At 49.6% G+C, this 18,188-nt stretch overlaps 2 protein-coding genes across 5 annotated transcripts in view; one reads left to right on the forward strand and one right to left on the reverse strand.

Moving 5' to 3' along the window:
* Nucleotides 1-6,248, forward strand: part of ATP13A2 (ATPase cation transporting 13A2) — a 45,448-nt gene extending 39,200 nt beyond the window's left edge. For both annotated transcript variants that reach the window (XM_081017306.1, XM_081017307.1), the window contains exons 26-29: nt 7-230; nt 438-589; nt 2,656-2,828; nt 4,779-6,248. In XM_081017306.1, the coding sequence (XP_080873432.1) occupies nt 7-230; nt 438-589; nt 2,656-2,828; nt 4,779-4,958 (729 nt within the window). In that variant the 3' untranslated portion in view covers nt 4,959-6,248. The remainder of the gene's footprint in view (nt 1-6; nt 231-437; nt 590-2,655; nt 2,829-4,778) is intronic.
* Nucleotides 6,249-10,296: 4,048 nt separating this feature from the next.
* FICD (FIC domain protein adenylyltransferase) lies at nt 10,297-17,925 on the reverse strand. Of its 3 annotated transcripts, none has more exons than XM_081017446.1 (3): nt 17,825-17,925; nt 14,059-14,415; nt 10,297-12,545 (listed from the first exon to the last, which is right to left on the reverse strand). In XM_081017446.1, the coding sequence occupies exons 2-3, from the start codon at nt 14,363-14,365 to the stop codon at nt 11,464-11,466; spliced, it is 1,389 nt and encodes a 462-aa protein (XP_080873572.1). In that variant the 5' UTR covers nt 14,366-14,415; nt 17,825-17,925; the 3' UTR covers nt 10,297-11,463. The 3 variants fall into 3 exon arrangements, with proteins under 3 accessions (XP_080873572.1, XP_080873574.1, XP_080873573.1); XM_081017448.1 differs by lacking the exon at nt 17,825-17,925 and adding an exon at nt 17,486-17,531; XM_081017447.1 differs by lacking the exon at nt 17,825-17,925 and having other exon boundaries at nt 14,059-14,619.
* Nucleotides 17,926-18,188: the final 263 nt, after the last annotated feature.

Here is an 18,188-nt window from a genome sequence, read left to right on the forward strand (position 1 = left end):
ACCCAGATCAACACCAATCTGAGCGATCTGCAGTTTTTGTTCTTTGACCTGATCATCACCACCACGGTGGCTGCTCTGATGGGCAGGACGGCGCCGGCAAAGGATCTGGGCCCCAGGCGCCCGCAAGGAGCCCTCATCAACATCATTGTCCTGAGCAGCCTTGCCCTCCAGACCAGCCTCTTCATCGCCATCCAGGTCACCAGCTACTACATCACTGTCTCTCAGCTGTGGTAAGCAATGGGCGCAGGGGGTGAAATCAGCATGATGGGAAGTTGAGGAGGAGGAGGTGTCGGCCATGGCAAGCTCTCAGGCTGGCATTTTCCAATTTGATTTGGCTGCCCTGCCAGTTCCAACCTGCTGGACAAAGAGGACCCCTATTCTCCGGCCATCAAGGCCCAGGTGGTTGAGTCTTGTTGTGTCTCCTACCTCTGCCCCAGGTACGTTCCCTTGAACAGTACGGTGGCAGCCCCTCAGAACCTCCCGAATTACGAAAACACCGTCGTCTTCTGCATTTCCGGGTTCCAGTACCTCATCCTGGCAGTAGCCATGTCCAAAGGGCAGCCCTTCCGCAAGCCTCTCTACACGAACGGTGAGTCTGCCTGCTCCCCAAGAGTTTCCTTGACACCGTCTCCATCTTCACTGCCAAACCTTAGGGAGAAGTGAATCTCAGTCCGTCCCCCACTCTCTTTCTCTTCCTGTTTGGGCTTCTCCCTCTTCCCCAAGTAGCCATTGACTCTTGTGAGCTTCCCACTGATCTTCGCTTCTATTTGCAGAAGCTGCCCAGCTCATGCCCATTCTGATGCTGGTACTTTTATTTATTTTTATTATTTGTGAGTCGAGGACCCGCCACCCACATAGGAGTATAATAAGACACAAAGACACATTATTTTAGGTTAATGGGCAAAATTCGGTCACAACTTTTATTGGTTACAGCATGTAAGTAGTATTGGCTTAGGCATTGGATGAAACAGCAATACCAGACTCCACCCCGCACAGCCAGGAGTCATATTAGGGTTAACAACGAATGGGAGGAGCTTGTTGATGCAAATACAACTGGAAGCTCCCCCATGACGTCACCGGGGGTTGTGCCATGGCCCTAGCCACCAGCAGGGCATCGGACAGGATCCACGACCGCTGGATTCCTTTAATGGAATACGCAAAAGAGGAGGGGTAGATGATGGCGCATACCCAATCCTCCAACACAGCACACATATTCCAATGCCTAAATGCCAATGTCAGAAAGTTGTGACGAATTGCTACGAGGTAGGCGAAAAAACCAAGAGGCTGGTGCCAATTTGCCAAATGGATAAAAAAGTCCTACCAGGCCCTTGGGCAACTAAGGCAACCAACCGAAGTCCATAGCAAGGTCAATATGCAAAAGACGCTGACCTAAGAGGGAGGGAGGGCAGGAGATCTGAAGAAAACAGGAACAGACTGGGAGCAGAGCGCTGCCGCGGCCGTTTAAATGCAGCTAGCCCCGCCCACCAGCTGGCCCTATTGGTCGGCTGGGAGGCTTGGCCGCGGCGGCAGAAGCAATCAGGAGCAGGGAGCCGAAAACGCCTCCCTGCCCCAGCGGGAGGCTGCTCCCGCTCACAACCCCTCCCCTCTGGGAGGAGGAGAGGCCTTCCTTCACAAAATCTGTTACCTAGCCTTCACTCTAAGGTCGCAGTTAGAACAAGACAAAATGTGCAGCGATCAGAAGGTCGGTGGTTTGAATCCCCGTGACGGGGGAGTTCCTGTTGCTCAGTCCCAGCTCCTGCCCACATAGCAGTTCGAAAGCACGTCAAAGTGCAAGTAGATAAATAGGTACCACTCCGGCGGGAAGGTAAACGGCGTTTCCGTGCACTGCTCTGGTTTGCCAGAAGTGGCTTAGTCATGCTGGCTACATGACCCGGAAGCTGTACGCCGGCTCCCTCAGCCAATAAAGCGAGATGAGCGCCGCAACCCCAGAGTTGGCCACGACCTAATGGTCAGGGGTCCCTTTACCCTTTATAAAACCAAAGTAACCAGTTTTAAAAAAACCACACACAGGTAAAAACCATTCCAAGCAGAAGAGAGCACCAAACATGAGCCATTTCCCTGCCAGAGGCCATGGATGAAGCGGGGGCATCTTCTTGGCCCTGATAGTCTGAACTGGAGGGGCTGGAATACACCTATGGGCTGTCTGTGGCTTGTGGAAGGGGGAGACCCACAAGGGGCTCATGCTCTTGAAAGTGCCCCTTTTTACATCGTAAGCCTTAGAACGGAGCATCGTGACACGTTAGTGTGTAGGTGTGTCACACGAACGCTCCCCAGGGTTGGGAAGGTGGTAGCTTAACCTCCAGTTGGCTAGCAAAAGGGAATTACTGTCTTGCAAAATGTCTGAAAAGCGAGTCAGTTTGGAACGCTCTGCCTTAAGAATCATAGAATTGTAGAGTCGGGAGGCACCACGAGACACATCTAGTCCAACCCTCTGCAATGCAGGAATCTTTTCCCTAACATGGGACTCGAACCCTGAGCCTGAGATGTAAGAGTCTTGTGCTTTTACCAACTGAGCCATCCAGTTAGACTTGTGGCGTATGTGTCTGCCTGCCTGCCTGCCTCCCAGCATGTTGTAAGTGCTCATCCTTTTCCTTGCCTCTCAATACTTTCTCCTTGTTCCCCTCCGCCCCACAGTGGTGTTCTTGATAGCCTTAATCATCCTTTTCGGCCTCATGATCTGGTTAACCCTTTACCCGCTGGGCTTCATGAGATACCTCTTGAAACTGAAGGCCATCGACGACCTGAACTTCAAGCTCGCTCTCCTGGGGATGGCTGCTCTCCACTTCTTCACAGCCTTCATGCTGGAGGTATTGGGTGGGCAGGGGGAAAGAGTTACAAGTCGTGGCCAAGAGGGAGGCCGGGGACATGGTGTCTGAGAAAAGGATGGAGGGGGGAGGAACAGGGAGAAGGGAGCTTGCTCCTCTTCCCTTTCCTCCTCCTGCTCCCCTTCCCTAAACACACGAGTAACAACAACTACAAATTATTATTTATACCCCACCCATCTGGTTGGGTTTCCCCAGCCACTCTGAGTGGCTTCCAACAAACATTTAAAATCTATTAAAACATCAGTCATTAAAAGCTTCCCTAAACAGGGCTGCCTTCAGATGTCTTCTAAACATCAGATAGTTGTTTATTTCCTTGACATCTGGTGGGAGGGCGTTCCACAGGGCGGGCGCCACTACCGAGAAGGCCCTCTGCCTGGTTCCCTGTAACTTGGCTTATTGCAGTGAGGGAACTGCCAGAGTGAGTTTAACCGCTGGCAGTCAGGGAACAGTAAGTCAGAGGAGCCATGTCTTTCTGGAAGCAATGGCCACAGGATGCTGTTGTTGTTAATTTATTCAATTGATATACCGCCCTTTATCAGGGTTAACATTTAAAAAACACATTACTATCACATTACAGGGATAAAAACGTTAAAAAACACCATAATGACAGACAGCCTAATAGTAAAATAATCACCATAATAACTGTCTTCTCCCGCACACTTTCACAGGCCATAGATTATTTAATAGCCATAGGCCTGGGTGAAGAGGAATGTTTTTGCCTGGCACCTGAAGACGTGTAGTGATGGTGCCAGGCGGGCCTCTCTGGGGAGAGAATTCCAGTCAGGGAGCCACCACAGAAAAGGCCCGTTCTCTTGTTGCCACCCTCCGAACCTCTCTGGGATGGGAGAGAAGCGGCTCAGACAACAATAACAACAACAACAACAACAATTTATTATTTATACCCCGCCCATCTGGCTGGGTTTCCCCGGCCACTCTGGGTGGCTTCCAACAAAACACTAAAATACAATAACCTATTAAACATTAAAAGCTTCCCTAAACAGGGCTGCCTTCAGATGTCTTCTAAAAGTTTGGTAGTTATTTTTCTCTTTGACATCTGGTGGGAGGGTGTTCCACAGGGCGGGTGCCACTACCGAGAAGGCCCTCTGCCTGGTTCCCTGTAACGTGGCTTCTCGTAGAGAGGGAACCGCCAGAAGGCCCTCGGCGCTGGACCTCAGTGTCCGAGCGGAACGATGGAGGTGGAGACGCTCCTTCAGGTATACTGGACCGAGGCCTTTTAGGGCTTTAAAGATCAGCACCAACACTTTGAATTGTGCTCGGAAACGTACTGGGAGCCAGTGTAGGTCTTTCAAGACCGGCGTTATACGGTCTCGGCAGCCGCTCCCAGTCACCAGTCTAGCTGCTGCATTCTGGATTAGTTGTAGTTTCTGGGTCACCTTCAAAGGTAGCCCAACATAGAGCGCATTGCAGTAGTCCAAGCGGGAGATAACTAGAGCATGCATCACTCTGGCAAGACAGTCTGCAGGCAGGTAGGGTCTCAGCCTGCGTACAAGATAGAGCTGATAAACAGCTGCCCTGGACACAGAATTGACCTGTGCCTCCATGGACAGCTGTGAGTCCAGAATGACTCCCAGGCTGCGCACCTGGTCCTTCAGATGACAAGCGACGGCTCCTGATGAAAGTTGGTGTTCTAAAAAGGGTTAGGCAAATCTGAGGTTGTGGGGGTGTGAGAGGAAGGGCCCATCTACAGCTAATAACCATGGCCCTTGAGTGAAACCTGCATGTTAAGGCGCAGTCTACCCCCGTGTGCCAGGTTGGGAGCAGGCCACAGAGAGGGAGCTGGTGCCTTCCAGCCTCGCCAGAGAAGCCTCTGTTGTGGGACCTGCTGTTGGGTGCAGTGGGCATGGCAGGGCGGCCAGCCTCTCAGGGTCTCTCTCTCTCTCTCTCTCTTTCTCTCTCTTCCGCCCTCTCCAGACCTGCCTGGACTACGGGCTTCTCAACGGCCTCCGGAACCTGTGTGGGAAAAAGTCGTCGAAGAAGCTCTTCAAAAGGCTGGAGAAGGAGCTGAGCCAGCAGCAGCCCTTGTGGCCTCCGCTCCACGAACCCATCTTTGCCACCGCCACTGCCACCCAAATCACCCCTGTCCTGAGGTGACGCTGGGCGCAGACACACATCCCTGTGTGGACATGAAAGACGGAGGTGCCTCTTCTGCGCCTTCCCTTGGTACGGGACCATTTTATTTATTTCCACTGGTCGCTACACTGTCCTTCATTCCGCTGCTGCCCGCTTGGCAAAAGACCCCGGAAACGACACTCCTCCATTTAAAGTCCTTGTGTTACCTGCTGCCCCACTTGCCAAGGTGGAGGCAGGAGGCTGTCAGGTGCCCTTTCATAGCAAGAGAAGACCCCCCCCCCATGCCAGCCGTCAGCTCTAAAATCTGAGACCTGTCTGGGAGTGGGAAGAGTTGTACCTCACCTGAGTTGAAAGCTTGCAGACAGGCTAGATTTGGCTTGGTCCGTCTCCTGGCGCGAGATGGGGGCAGGCTATGCCCACATAGCCATGAGGGGACCGACGTGTTTCCTGCCAGCCATTCTGGGCTTTGTTTTTGAGCCTGGTCGGCAACTGGATTCCAGCTGAGGTTCCTTGCAGCTCTGGAAGAATTCCAGAGGAGGTGGCCTTGGCTGGTACAATTTTTGTGGGGGCGCAAACCAGGCAACCCAAGCAGGTGACGCCAGCCCAGCCCTCCTGCATCAGCCAGGTGGGCAGACAGCTCAGCGTGGCTCTGATTTGCCCCAGTAGAGGTGGGGTCACTCCAGCGGCGTTGGTGGTGAGGGCTGGGTCGCCCCTTCGCCTGGCACGCATGTGCCCCCTCCCCATCCAGTGCACAAACACAGACCGCCCCGGGTGCCAGAAACCAAACGCTATGCCACTGGTCCATCTTGAAGCACTGAGACCCCCACTAGTGCCCTGGAGCGTCTTCCTGTGGGGTGGGTGGGGGGGTGTTAGGAATCAGGCAACTCTTTCCCTTTGATTGGCCCAGATGTGCTGGTCCCATTTCCTCTGTTGAAAAGAGAGCAATGGTGCCGCCTGTACTTGCCCAAGTGACCGTATTTCCTGTGGACAGACTTGCAAGGAGAATGGAGCCCCCTGTGATTTGGACGCTGTCGTGTGTTCCTCCTCCATGCCAGAATTACTGGAAATTGTAGCAAATCTGCACCAGCCTCAAAATGAGAAAGCTCATCAGGGTGTGTGTGTGTGTGTGTGTGTGTGTGTGTGTGTGGTTTGCAATAGGGCTATCTCCCCCATCCTTACCCCAAGATCACCCACTCTGCAAGAAAAATGTAAAAGGTTACGTGAAAGGATGGATGCGCTGAGAGTGAGAGAACCCAGTTCTGTATGGTTATGAACGAGTCTCACAATAAACAGATGATATTTTCTGGGCAATTCTGTTCTTCCTTTTAACAGATACATATCCTGCTTTGTCATTAGTTCACAGACTTTCAGAGGGAAGCTAATAACTTAGAGCCACCCTTGGGAAAAACATAGACGTGCGCTGCACCCACAATGCTTGAAAGCAGTGGCACAGTGGGGAAGAAAGCTAAATTTGGCTATAAAACGGCGAAAAAAACCCCCAGCTCCGGAGTCAAAGAATTGAGGAAGGAAAAAGTTGTTCTGTTGGGCTCAGCCAGGTCTCTGCTTTCCTGGGAATCACGTGGGAAAAGCAAGGTGAAACAGTTTGCTTCAGGGAAGCACCTGAGAGGGGCGGCAGCTGGAGGCTGATTAGAAGCTGCCATCACACCCACCTGCCCTTGGGCTCTCATCCTGGCTCTCTTGGGCCTTACCGGAGGGCCTCCCATTTTGAAAATCAGAGTTTTATGATTTCCGCTTCCTCCAAGGAACAAGAGGATAGGAGAAGGGGGTGGTGTCAGGGCAGGGTGAAGTTGTAACAGCACGGTATTCAAAACGGAGCCCTGGAAAGAAAGGTGCATGGCAGAATTGCTTGCCGTGTGGAAGTGGCCGAGGGACAGAGGCACTGGGGGATTGGGGGTTTGGCTCAGGTTCTGTGGTGCTGTCTCAGGCAGCTGTGAATCAAGGACAGGCATGTACCAGAAAGGGTTATATAATAATAATAATAGTAATAATTTATTATTTATACCCCGCCCATCTGGCTGGGTTTCCCCAGCCACTCTGGGTGGCTTCCAACAAAACACTAAAATACAATAACCTATTAAACATTAAAAGCTTCCCTAAACAGGGCTGCCTTCAGATGTCTTCTAAAAGTTTGGTAGTTATTTTTCTCTTTGACATCTGGTGGGAGGGCGCTCCACAGGGCGGGTGCCACTACCGAGAAGGCCCTCTGCTTGGTTCTCTGTAACTTGACTTCTCGTAGCGAGGGAACCGCCAGAAGGCCCTCGGTGCTGGACCTCAGTGTCCAGGCAGAACGGTGAGCAGCGGTGAACTGAGGCAAGGATAGCCCTCCACTCCACCCTGTGCCCCCACAACCAAGAGCGGCCCAAGACATTTTGCCGCCAGAGGCAAAGGACAAGATGTTACGGGGTGGCCAACTCCCAAGAGACTGTGATCTACTTTCAGAATTAAAATCTGGCAGTGATCTACCCCCATTTTTAGGGGTTCAGCAACTCTAATTTGTTGAGCTTTTTTAGGGAGGAGGAAAGCCCTGTTTTTGGGGGGGGTTAAGGGGCAGGGTTTCTGGGGAGGGGAATTCCATTTTTGAGGGGGAAGGAAGGCAAGGGAAGTTGGGGTTAAGTCATTCACAAAAACATAGCTATGGATGAAAACAGCCACACAGAGGGAGGTCCATCTTCCCTTCCTGAGTTCAAACAATGGAGGGTGGGACGAGGGGGTGGGACAGGCGTCCGATTTACCAATGCAGAGGAAAGGGAGCCAGAGATTGACCGTGGTCTACCAAAATCGTGGGGATCTACCAGTAGATCGCGATTGACCTGTTGGACATCCCTGGGATGTTGCATTCCCCGTTCTGCACAAAATCGTGACTAAATGGGGTCCTACATTACACCCTGGGGGCAGCAAGGGAGCTTAGGGGCTGCAGGGCAGGCCAGGTGACACACATTTTGAGTCACTTTCCGCCCCTCCGAATTTGCTGCCTCGTGGGAGGGCTGGTCATGCCCAAAACAAGTATGGGGTAAAAAAAGGAGAAAGTGTGTGAATGCAACAGGGGCCACCCTCCTCCGTATTTCCCTGGCTTGCCTCATTTAAGTACCAGCCACCCGCTCCTGTCCACTTAAAAAGAATGGGAAGCACCCTAAATGCAACAGACAGAATTGTAAAAGAAAACAGAGTCCCAGAAGTGATTTCACATGTTTTTTCATAATTTCACGTCCTCCTAAACCTGTGGGTCACAATTTCACGTTCAAAGTGTTTTCCAGAATGTTGCTTTCTCCTGACTTGAGGGTCACAATTTCCATGTTACGTATGTCAGCGGCTAATTACCCCTAAATGGAATCTCTTATGGAGGTAAAGGAAGGCAACTTGATTCTTAAGGCCGGGATCTTCAGCTCTTGAGCATAAAATCCCTTAAAAGCGGTGGAATTGACTCTGAAATATATGTGAGAACGGGCTGCAAGTCTCTCAAGGCCAGGTTCTGTTCTGACGACCACAACCTATTAGTATAAAAGAAAAGACAACTTCTGCACCTCAGCCTGGTTTAATCACTGTCAAGAATTATTGAAGTGCATCTCCTTATCTCTCATCTTTATCTTAACAGATAGCCAAAGTGTAGAATTTTCATCCATTCAACTGTGTGTGTGTGTGCTAGGTCTTTCAAATTCGCCTGCTCTTGTTCTCTGGTAGTACTCATGCCCCCACCATCAACAGAAAACACTGCTCAGGTGTGGTTATAAAAGGCAGGCCTCCTTATAAATGGAACTGCAATTCTTTAACTGCCTTGGGTTTTTTTGGAGACTCTACACAACTGAAGATTCCTCCCTAATTCGCATCTTTGCATGCTTAACTGTTGCATAAGCCCGCTGAAGTCAATGAGGCAAACTCCATAAATGTGATTAGGATCGTACTCTCAGCTATAGTCACACAGTGCTTTGTGTAAAACCAGATACCATAGTGCAGGCATGGGCAGACGTCAGATTTGATTTTTTTAAAACTAGGGCTCCAAGATCCAACCAAAACCAGGTGCAAAAGTCATACAGTTAGAACAATGCAACTGAGCACATTTTGAAATAAAGAATTCGTTTTTAGTACAAGAACTGAACTGAACAGTTCACTATTAGTTTTCTTAATTTCAGAAGCCTTATTTTGGTGCAAAAATCATTGTCCCTATTATTGGAAGACAGAGACCTTGCCCATCTGCAAAACAGCCAGAGCTCTACCAGCAGATCTCAATCCTCCTTCTGCCCATCTTTGCCATAGTGCATAGCACTCCAGTACTATTCAAAAAGAGTTGTGCAACAGAGAATGCTTAATTCACAATGCCATATAGCAGCCCTTGCCAATGTAGGGCCCTCCAGATGTTCTGCACTATAACTTCCATCCGCCCCAGCCAGCCAGAAGCTGCGTCTCCTGAAAACCTTATTTCAGCAAGCCTATCCAGGCATAGTATAGTTCATATTTGTTATTAAAAGTTTTATCAACCTTATTGCATTTAAGAGTTCTGGAATTAAAGTTGCAGCCTAAAACATCTGGCAGACCTCAGGCTGGTAAGGTAAAAGGTAAAGGGACTCCTGACCATTAGGTCCAGTCGTGTCCGACTCTGGGGTTGCGGCACTCATCTCGCTTTATTGGCTGAGGGAGCTGGCATACAGCTTCTGGGTCATGTGGCCAGCATGACTAAGCCGCTTCTGGCAAACCAGAGCATCGCACGGAAACGCCATTTACCTTCCCGCCGGAGCGGTACCTATTTATCTACTTGCACTTTGATGTGCTTTTGAACTGCTAGGTTGGCAGGAGCAGGGACTGAGCAACAGGAGCTCACCCCGTCACGGGGATTCGAACCGCCGACCTTCTGATCGGCAAGTCCTCGGCTCTGTGGTTTAACCCACAGCGCCACCCGCATCCCCAGTATAGTTCATATTTGTTATTAAAAGTTTTATCAACCTTATTGCATTTAAGAGTTCTGGAATTAAAGTTGCAGCCTAAAACATCTGGCCGACCTCAGGCTGGCAAAGGCAGAGCTTCTCCTGCTACATACTGTTTGATCAGCATATTCTCAGCTAGGCAGTGCTTTAATGGCACAGATGACCCCTGTAAGTTACTCTCCCTCTGGCACCTCTGCGTACTTGATTTCTTAAATTTGATCCATTCAGTTCTAACACATTTCTTTCGTAGTGCTTTGTATGATCGCGTTTTTCAGTGGGAAGACTAGGACAGTAGATAGAGGAGCAGAGAATGAGGTGTGAGATGGAGAAAAGGGCAAGCGCTTTCAGATTCCACTCTTCTGCCGCTTAATACTGCACGTATGTCTAAGTGCTGGATATTAGCAATATCACGCATGTACAAATTTGTCTTTCGCAAATCGGGTGCAATGCTTAGCACCATTTCTTTATTGGCAAGTCAAGTGAGTTTGTAAAGTGCTATCAAAAAGGGGTGATAACAGATCTGTTATCTGTTCAAATTTTCTTTAGATACCTTTTTTTAAAAAATAGTGGATATATGCCAGGCCATGAAATCAACTCTGTACAAGTGAACAGTACCAAACCAGGGCTCTTACATACATGTACATGTATGTACACAGGGGGTCCAACTTTTGAACAGCAAACCTTCCTTATCCCCCACAAATCCCAAGTTTTCCCTGCTGTATCATCAAGTTGTGTTTTCCAAACAGGCTCCAGCACCAGCAGAATTATGTGTGGTATCCTTTCAGTGCCCCAATCAAAATGTCTCACAGGAGTGTTGTATTCCCCCCCGCTATTTTTGAATCGGGGGCAGGGAGGGTAAATAGGCAAGCCTGTGTTATGAAGAAGGAACATCTTAGGTCCCACAGTTACGGGGTAAAAGGGAAATATGTTGGGTTTCAGGTTTGGAATACAAACTGACACAAAAATGGGGTAAAGCAATATGCAGTCAAAAGCAGAGGTAGCTAACCTGTGGCTCTGCAGCACTGGGTCAACTACAGCTCCCATCGTTCCTGGCCATGGGATGTCCTGGCTGGAGCTGATGGGAGTTGGAGTCTAACAACACCTGGAGACCACTGGTTAGCCACTCCCTGATCTGAAATACAGCCTGGGGTAGATTCAGTCAAATACAGCCCTCACTCCCAAACTGAATTTGGGCATCACCATGCCTTCAAGCCAAACTGAACCGCTTTGTTGGAAGGGACCCCTCAGCCAGAATGTCCTAGGCAAACAAACAACAGGCTTTTCTTGTCCAATGAGCGCTGGCTGAGAAGTCCATTGCAGAACAGTTTCCCTTAAACACAGTGATGTCAATTTGCAAAGATGTCCTTGGCTGAATCCACCTCAGAGCGCTGCCTTGCTCCCCTTCCCATAATAAAGCCAGTGAAACTGAAAAACATATATATCTCGGGAATAATAAATATTGAAATATTCTGCCCCCCCCCCCCCAGATTTAACTTAAAACTTATTTAAATAAATGAAATGCTTAAAAGAAAGTGCCAGTAGTCGTGTGTTTGATAATGCCAAGCAGGTTCCGACCCCGACACTGGCATTCATGTTCGGGTTTTGACGGGGATGGTCTGCTTGCAAACCGTGGTGCTGCCATGTGCTTCGGGCAACCCAACGGAATACTCAGTTGTGGCTATGAGCAGCATGTCCAAAGTGGTCTCGGTGCATTTGGCAATGAAACGGATGAAGGGCCTGACGTCACCTTCGTTGGCCACTTCCAAGACGTGGTAGTACTCTGCCCGCTGCTCCTTGCGGATGGTGATGGGTGGGTAGCCCGCCTGCATGAGAATGAGGTTCATCAAGAGGCGTGAAGTCCTGCCGTTGCCATCCACGAAGGGGTGGATGTAGACCAGTTTGTAATGGGCCAAGGCGGCAAATTCAACCGGGTGCAGGCTCATGGCGTCTTCGGAGTTGATCCACTGTACAAACTCAAGCACTTGCTTTTCGACGTCGCAAGGGTGCGGGGGGATGTGGTGCCCTACAAAGACCTGGGTAGTCCGAAACCTCCCAGCCTCTACTGGGTCCACGTAGCCAAGCACTCTCCTGTGAATCTCCAAGATGTCCGTGAGGGTCACGGACCCAATTCTGGACACCAGTGTGGTGTTGACGTACTTCATGGCGGCATGCATGCCGATGACCTCGTTCTGCTCCACCAGACTCTTGCCGGGAACGGCGTAGCGCGTCTCGATTATGTGCCGTATTTCAGAAAGCGTCAAGGTGTTCCCTTCGATGGCCACCGTGTGGTAGATGTGGTGGTAGTAAGACTCTTCCATCACCCTGCGGAGAGCAGAGCTGCCTTTTGGGATGGACATGACCTTTTGGACTTTGCTGTCGATGATGCTGAAGTACCTCTGGTCAATCTCTTCAACGAGGGGCAATGTCCGGTCGCGATTGATCAGAGCCTTCTCGTTACGGGGGGAGATGGTCAGGGCTTTGGAATACAAGTAGTCAGCCTGAATTATGTCCTTCTCTTCTTCAGAGAAGAGGCCAAACTCGGTCAAGGCATCAACGTAATCAGGGTCCATCTTGAGGGCGTGCAAGAAAAGCTTGTGGGCTTTCTCCCTTTTACCTTGCCTCTTCATCTCCAGCGCCTGGTTCAGGGCTGCTCTGGCTTCTAACCTGACCTCTGAAAAAAAGCAACCAGGATTAACATTGCAGAAAGGTGTGCTATGGAGCAGAGTGGGGAACCCATGGCTCTTGCAGCTGCTGTTTTCCTCCAGCTCCTATTGGTGCCAGCCAGAATGGCCAACAGTTAAGGAAGATGAGAGCTGTGATAAAGGAATTCCAGCCTGCTATATTACCCTCCTGTCTACCTGGTTATTCAAAGCCTCAGCTCTTTTTGCATGGATGCTGGAACTGCTGTTCTTTATGTGATGTCTGATTCCTGGATTAATGCAAGAGCCCTCTTGTCTTAGCAGCTGATGTACTCTTTTCAACTCACTCCAACTTCCTTAAACTCTGTGGGGCGAAGTTGTATTTTGAAGTTGCGCTATACTATTAACACATGAGCTATTGCTTTTCAGATATCAAATGCAGGGATAGAAATATACCACAGAATATTACAAATAAACCATCTTGCTTGTGGGATTTGCACTGGCTGTCAATTTGCTTATAGGCCAAGTTCAAGGTGCTGTTTTAAGTCCCTATATAGCACGGGGCCAGGTTACTTATCCCTTACACAATCAGTAGATCACTGTGAGAGTGTTTCTTCTGCAAGTTCCTAAGAACTCCGAAGCCCACTTCACAGGACCTTTAGCGCAGTGGCTCCTGATCTGTAGAACAGCATTCCTGTTGAGATATAACAGGCACCTGCTCCAGAAAGAGTTGAAAGGCATTTTTGTTCCAGCTGGATAAAGGGGTCTTTACCATGAATGTCCATTTGTTACCTTCAGTCTTATTTTAAATGCATTGTTTTTAAACTGTTCTTAATTATTTTATATATAAATCACCTTGATACACAGTGGAACCTCTGTTTTCGAACGTAATCTGTTCCAGAAGACCGACTACTGAAACGTTCGAAAACCGAAAACTCAACATGGAAGCCTCAATACAATAGGGCAACTCAAAATGGAAGCGACACCGCACGTTCAGCTTCCGAAAATCATTCGAAAACTGGAGCAGTTACTTCCGGGTTTTCGGCGTTTGAAAGCCGAAATGCTGAACTATGGAGGCATTCGACAACTGAGGTTCCACTGTAGCAGTTTAGGAGGTGATTAATAAAATAATTGTCGTAATAATAATAATAATAATAAGTAGTAAGGTTTTTTTAAAAAAGGCAAAGGACCCCTGGATGGTTAGGTCCAGTCAAAGGTGCCTATGGAGTTGTGGTGCTCATTTTGCTTTCAGGCCAAGGGAGTCGGCGTTTGTCCAGACAGCTTCCTGGGTCACGTGGCCAGCAGGACTAAACTGCTTCTAGCGCAATGGGACACCGTGATGGAAACCAAAGCGCACAGAAACACCGTTTACCTTCCCGCCGCAGCGGTACCTATTTATCTACTTGTGCTGGTATGCTTTCGAACTGCTAGGTTGGCAGGAGCCGGGATAGAGCAACAGGAGCTCACCCTGTTGTGTGTGGACTTGAACTGCTATCAACACAGAGATTTATTGGAGCCCAGAAACTCCCCTTCCCCCTCCCATACCTTGGGAGGCTTTCGGCTTCAACACCAGCAGCTGCAATCCACCCGAGGTGACGCTGAGGTCCGTTGTCTGCCCTGTGTACGTGGTGATCCCTGTGTAGCCCAATCCCAGCTTGCTCTTCAGCAAGGACAAACTCTTGTACAAGGCATGGTACTGGTCTTCCACGGACGTCAACGGGAGTAGCAACATGAGGAGTGCAGCCAGCAGGACCACCAGCACCGCCACCCAGCGGACACGGAGCCACAGGGACACCCATTTCAGCTCCGGCTCTGCCACTGCCACCACAGCTGCCATCGATACAAGGTTCATCTGGCCTCAGGGAAGGGCAAGAGGCACATTCCTTCTCTTGCGGGCCTCACCTAGGAATGGAAATGGGTAAGTTGCCAAAGAAGCATCATGCGGGTGGCCCTCTTGCTACCCTCTTTCTCTCTGAACCCAATACCATCCTTCAGCATGACTCTATTCATACCCCAAGATCATCCCCCAGAGACGCTTCCCTGAGTTTTCCCTCAGAAAGTGGCTCAGAGGAAATAATAAAGGAAGAGGACCTTTTTGGTTGTGGGTCCTCACCTGTGGAACTCCCTCCAAAGTGAAGCCTGCCTGACACCAACATGGATCTGGTTAAAACATTTCTCCTCTCCCTGATATTTGACCGAATATGATCCTATTGTGTCGTAGCTTCATTAGCGTTATTTTGAGTGATTGCTTGTTTTTCTCTGTTTTCTGCAGAGACTGTGGTTGTTGCCATTTGTTTTAGTTTTTTTAAAAAAACATTTTTTAATGTTTTTAAACCTGATTGTAAGTCACTTCGACACCAGCTAGGCTGATTTCTTCCAACTCTACAATTCTATGATTCTGCAACCTGCTAGGCAAATTACAAATTAAAAGCAATCGCCACCTGTCTTGTCCAGCCATTGGAATACCCCTTTTCTCATTTTCCTAGGCTGTAGTGTCCGATGATCATGGCACTTTTAGAGTAGGCCTACCCATGTACAATAATGAGGTGGTAGAATGGATTGTACCACATCTGGGGTACTGTGTCCTGTTCTGGGCGCCACAATATAGGAAGTATATTGACAAGCTGGAAAATCTGCAGAGGAGGGTGACCAAGATGGTCAAGGGTCTGGAAACCAAGCCTTATGAGGAACAGATAATAATAAAATAATAATAATAATAATTTTTATTTATACTCTGCCCTCCCCGGCCAGAGCCGGGCTCAGGGCGGCTAACACCAGTAAAATTACAGTAAAAACATAATAGTGGGGGGGTGGGGAGAGAACCAATTTAAAATACAGGTTAAAATGCAATTTAAAATGCAGCCTTATTTTAAAAGTAGCCCATAAATCAAAACCATATGGGGAGGGAAAGATAAGGGTCAGACTGAGTCCAAACCAAAGGCCAGGCGGAACAGCTCTGTCTTGTAGGCCCTGCGGAAAGATGTCAAGTCCCACAGGGACATAGTCTCTTGTGACAAAGCGTTCCACCAAGTCGGAGCCAGTACTGAAAAGGCCCTGGCCCTAGTTGAGACCAATCTAACTACCTTGCGACTTGGGACTTCCAAAATGTTGTCATTTGCGGACCTTAAGGTCCTCCGCGGGGCATACCAGGAGAGGCGGTCCCATAGGTACGTGGGTCCTAGGCCGCATAGGGCTTTAAAGGTCAAAACCAGCACCTTAAACCTGACCCTGCACTCCACCAGGAGCCAGTGCAGTTGGTAAAGCACTGGATGAATGTGATCCCGCGGCCTTGGGTATGTTTAGTCTGGAGAAGATGAGACTGAAAGGACATATGATAGCCATCTTCAGGTATCTAAAGGTCTGTCACATGGAAGACGGGGCAAGCTTGTTTTCTCCTGCTCTGGAGGGTAAAACCCAAAACAATGGATTCAAGTTGGACTAGATGACCCCTTCCAACTCTGCAATTCTCAGTTACAAACATCTAAGAACTTTATAATAATAATAATAATAATAATAATAATAATAATAATTTATTATTTGTACCCCGCCCATCTGGCTGGGTTTCCCCAGCCACTCTGGGTGGCTTCCAACAAAGATGAAAAATACACTAAAATGTCACATATTAAAAACTTCCCTGAACAGGGCTGCCTTCAGATGTCTTCTGAATGTCAGGTAGTTGTTTATCGCTTTGACATCTGATGGGAGGGCGTTCCACAGGGCGGGCGCCACTACCGAGAAGGCCCTCTGCCTGGTTCCCTGTAACATGGCTTCTCGTAGAGAGGGAACCGCCAGAAGGCCCTCGGCGCTGGACCTCAGTGTCCGGGCAGAACGATGGGGGTGGAGACGCTCCTTCAGATATACTGGACTTATCATCTTTATGATGATAAGAACTGTTTGACAGGGAAATAGACTCCCACGAGACATGGTGAACTCTCCTTATTTGGAGATTTTTAAGCACAGTGTGGATGGCCATCTGTCGTGGATACTTTAGATGAGATTCCTGCATTGCAGGGGGTTGGACTAGACGACTATGACCATCTGGCACAGAGCTCTTTAGACAGGGGAGCATTTTAAAATGAACCAACCGAAGTGGTACAGTCCAGTCTACCACTTCAGGACTTTCATACCTAAACGTGCAAAGCAGATCTCAGCCTCTAGAGGCCATCCAATGCCAGCTGTCCCTTCTTGTGACAGGTCAGCCTTAACTCAGCTTGGCGAGCAAACCCACAGAAGTTGTACAGTTTACTTGCCCGCCTGAACAGCATCTGCTCACAGCCTGCTCACCTGGAAGCCATTCTGCTTCTTTGCAGGCAGGAAGTCTGAAGGCTCAGTATGCAAACCAGCCCAGCAGCAAATTTATAATGTTCAGTTCAAAAAAACACCACCACCAAACACATTTATCCATCCAACCGTGAACATCAAGCTAGGGCAGAGCCACCAAGAACAACCCTCGATCTCCCTACTGCCACTACCGAATCGTAGGACTGTTTCTTTTTCCTTTCTCCTCCTGTGATGAGGCTGCATTTTAATATTTCAATATTTTAATGTTGTATTTTAATCTAGTTTTTAAGTTGTATTCATTCAACTTGTTTTTATTATTGCTTGTTAGCCGCCCTGAGCCCGGCATTGGCTGGGGAGGGCGGGGTATAAATAAAAATTATTATTATTATTAGAGTTGTGAGGGATCCCGAGGGTCATCTAGCCCAACCCTCTCCAGTGCAGGAACTGCAGCTGAAGCATCCATGAGAGATGGCCTGATCTCTCCCTTCTCTTCACGTCCAACCTTCCCCTTCTCCACCTTCACCCACCTACTTATCCACCACTAGAGACACCCCCCCCCCCAAAAATATACAGTACTCTTCCCTCTTCTGACCTTCTCAACCAAGACCCAGCCTGGTCCCCCCCCCAAAAAAATTTCCTTCTCCCAGTTCTGCTCCCTCCCTAGCTTTCCCTCCAACACGCCCCACTTTACCTTCTCCCAAACGAATGGGGGACCCCCCCCACCAGCGAGGCCCCCTCCCTCCTCTGTGCCCCCTCCCTCTTCCCCTCAAACGAGACGATTCGCCCCACACAACACCCTCTTCCCTTTCCTGACCCCCAACCCTGCCCCACTTTCTCCCCCCCTCCCCGACACACAAACAGGGGAAGCCCCACTGTTCACCCCCATATTTTTTTAAATAACTATTTTAACCCCCTTCCCCAAATCCCCTTCCCACATTTCGACCCCTTCACCCTAAAACCCCAAATACTCTTCCCCCCCAAAGCCCCCCTCTCCCCCCCAACCCCCCCCCGCACCCATCCCGCCTCCTACCTCCCTCCTGTCGCCTCTGGCGCATCACTTCCTCTCCCTCCAATCCAACCTCCAGTTCCTCTACTTCGTCTCCGCCCATTGGAAGCCAAGGCCGTCCCTTACCCTCCTCCCTCCTCTCTTATTGGCCTCCGCGCACGCCCCTCTCCCTCTGTCCCGCCTCCGCGGACAAGGCCTTCAGTTCATCGGCTCTTCTTCCATTGGCTATCCCGCCCCGCCAATCTGTTTGTAAGTCCCCGCCAACCTTCCCTCCGCTGGAGAGGGCGGGCAAGGAGGGATGAGAAGCTCCGTGTTCGTGGACGGCTGCGATTGGTCCAAGTCTCCGTCCGTCCAGAAAGCCGGGTTTGGCCAATGGAAAGATTTCGAG

Source organism: Podarcis pityusensis (genome assembly GCF_964106645.2).
Source record: "Podarcis pityusensis genome assembly, chromosome: 8".
NCBI classification, from domain to species: Eukaryota; Metazoa; Chordata; class Lepidosauria; order Squamata; family Lacertidae; genus Podarcis; species Podarcis pityusensis.

What these genes read in the sequence shown, in the direction of transcription:
- FICD (XM_081017446.1), bottom strand. Translation starts at nt 14,365, where the DNA reads ATGAACCTTGTATCGATGGCAGCTGTGGTGGCAGTGGCAGAGCCGGAG. An exon ending in GAAGCCGAAAGCCTCCCAAG is followed by an intron (nt 12,546 to 14,058) that starts GTATGGGAGGGG and finishes GCTTTTTTTCAG; the next exon opens with AGGTCAGGTTAGAAGCCAGA.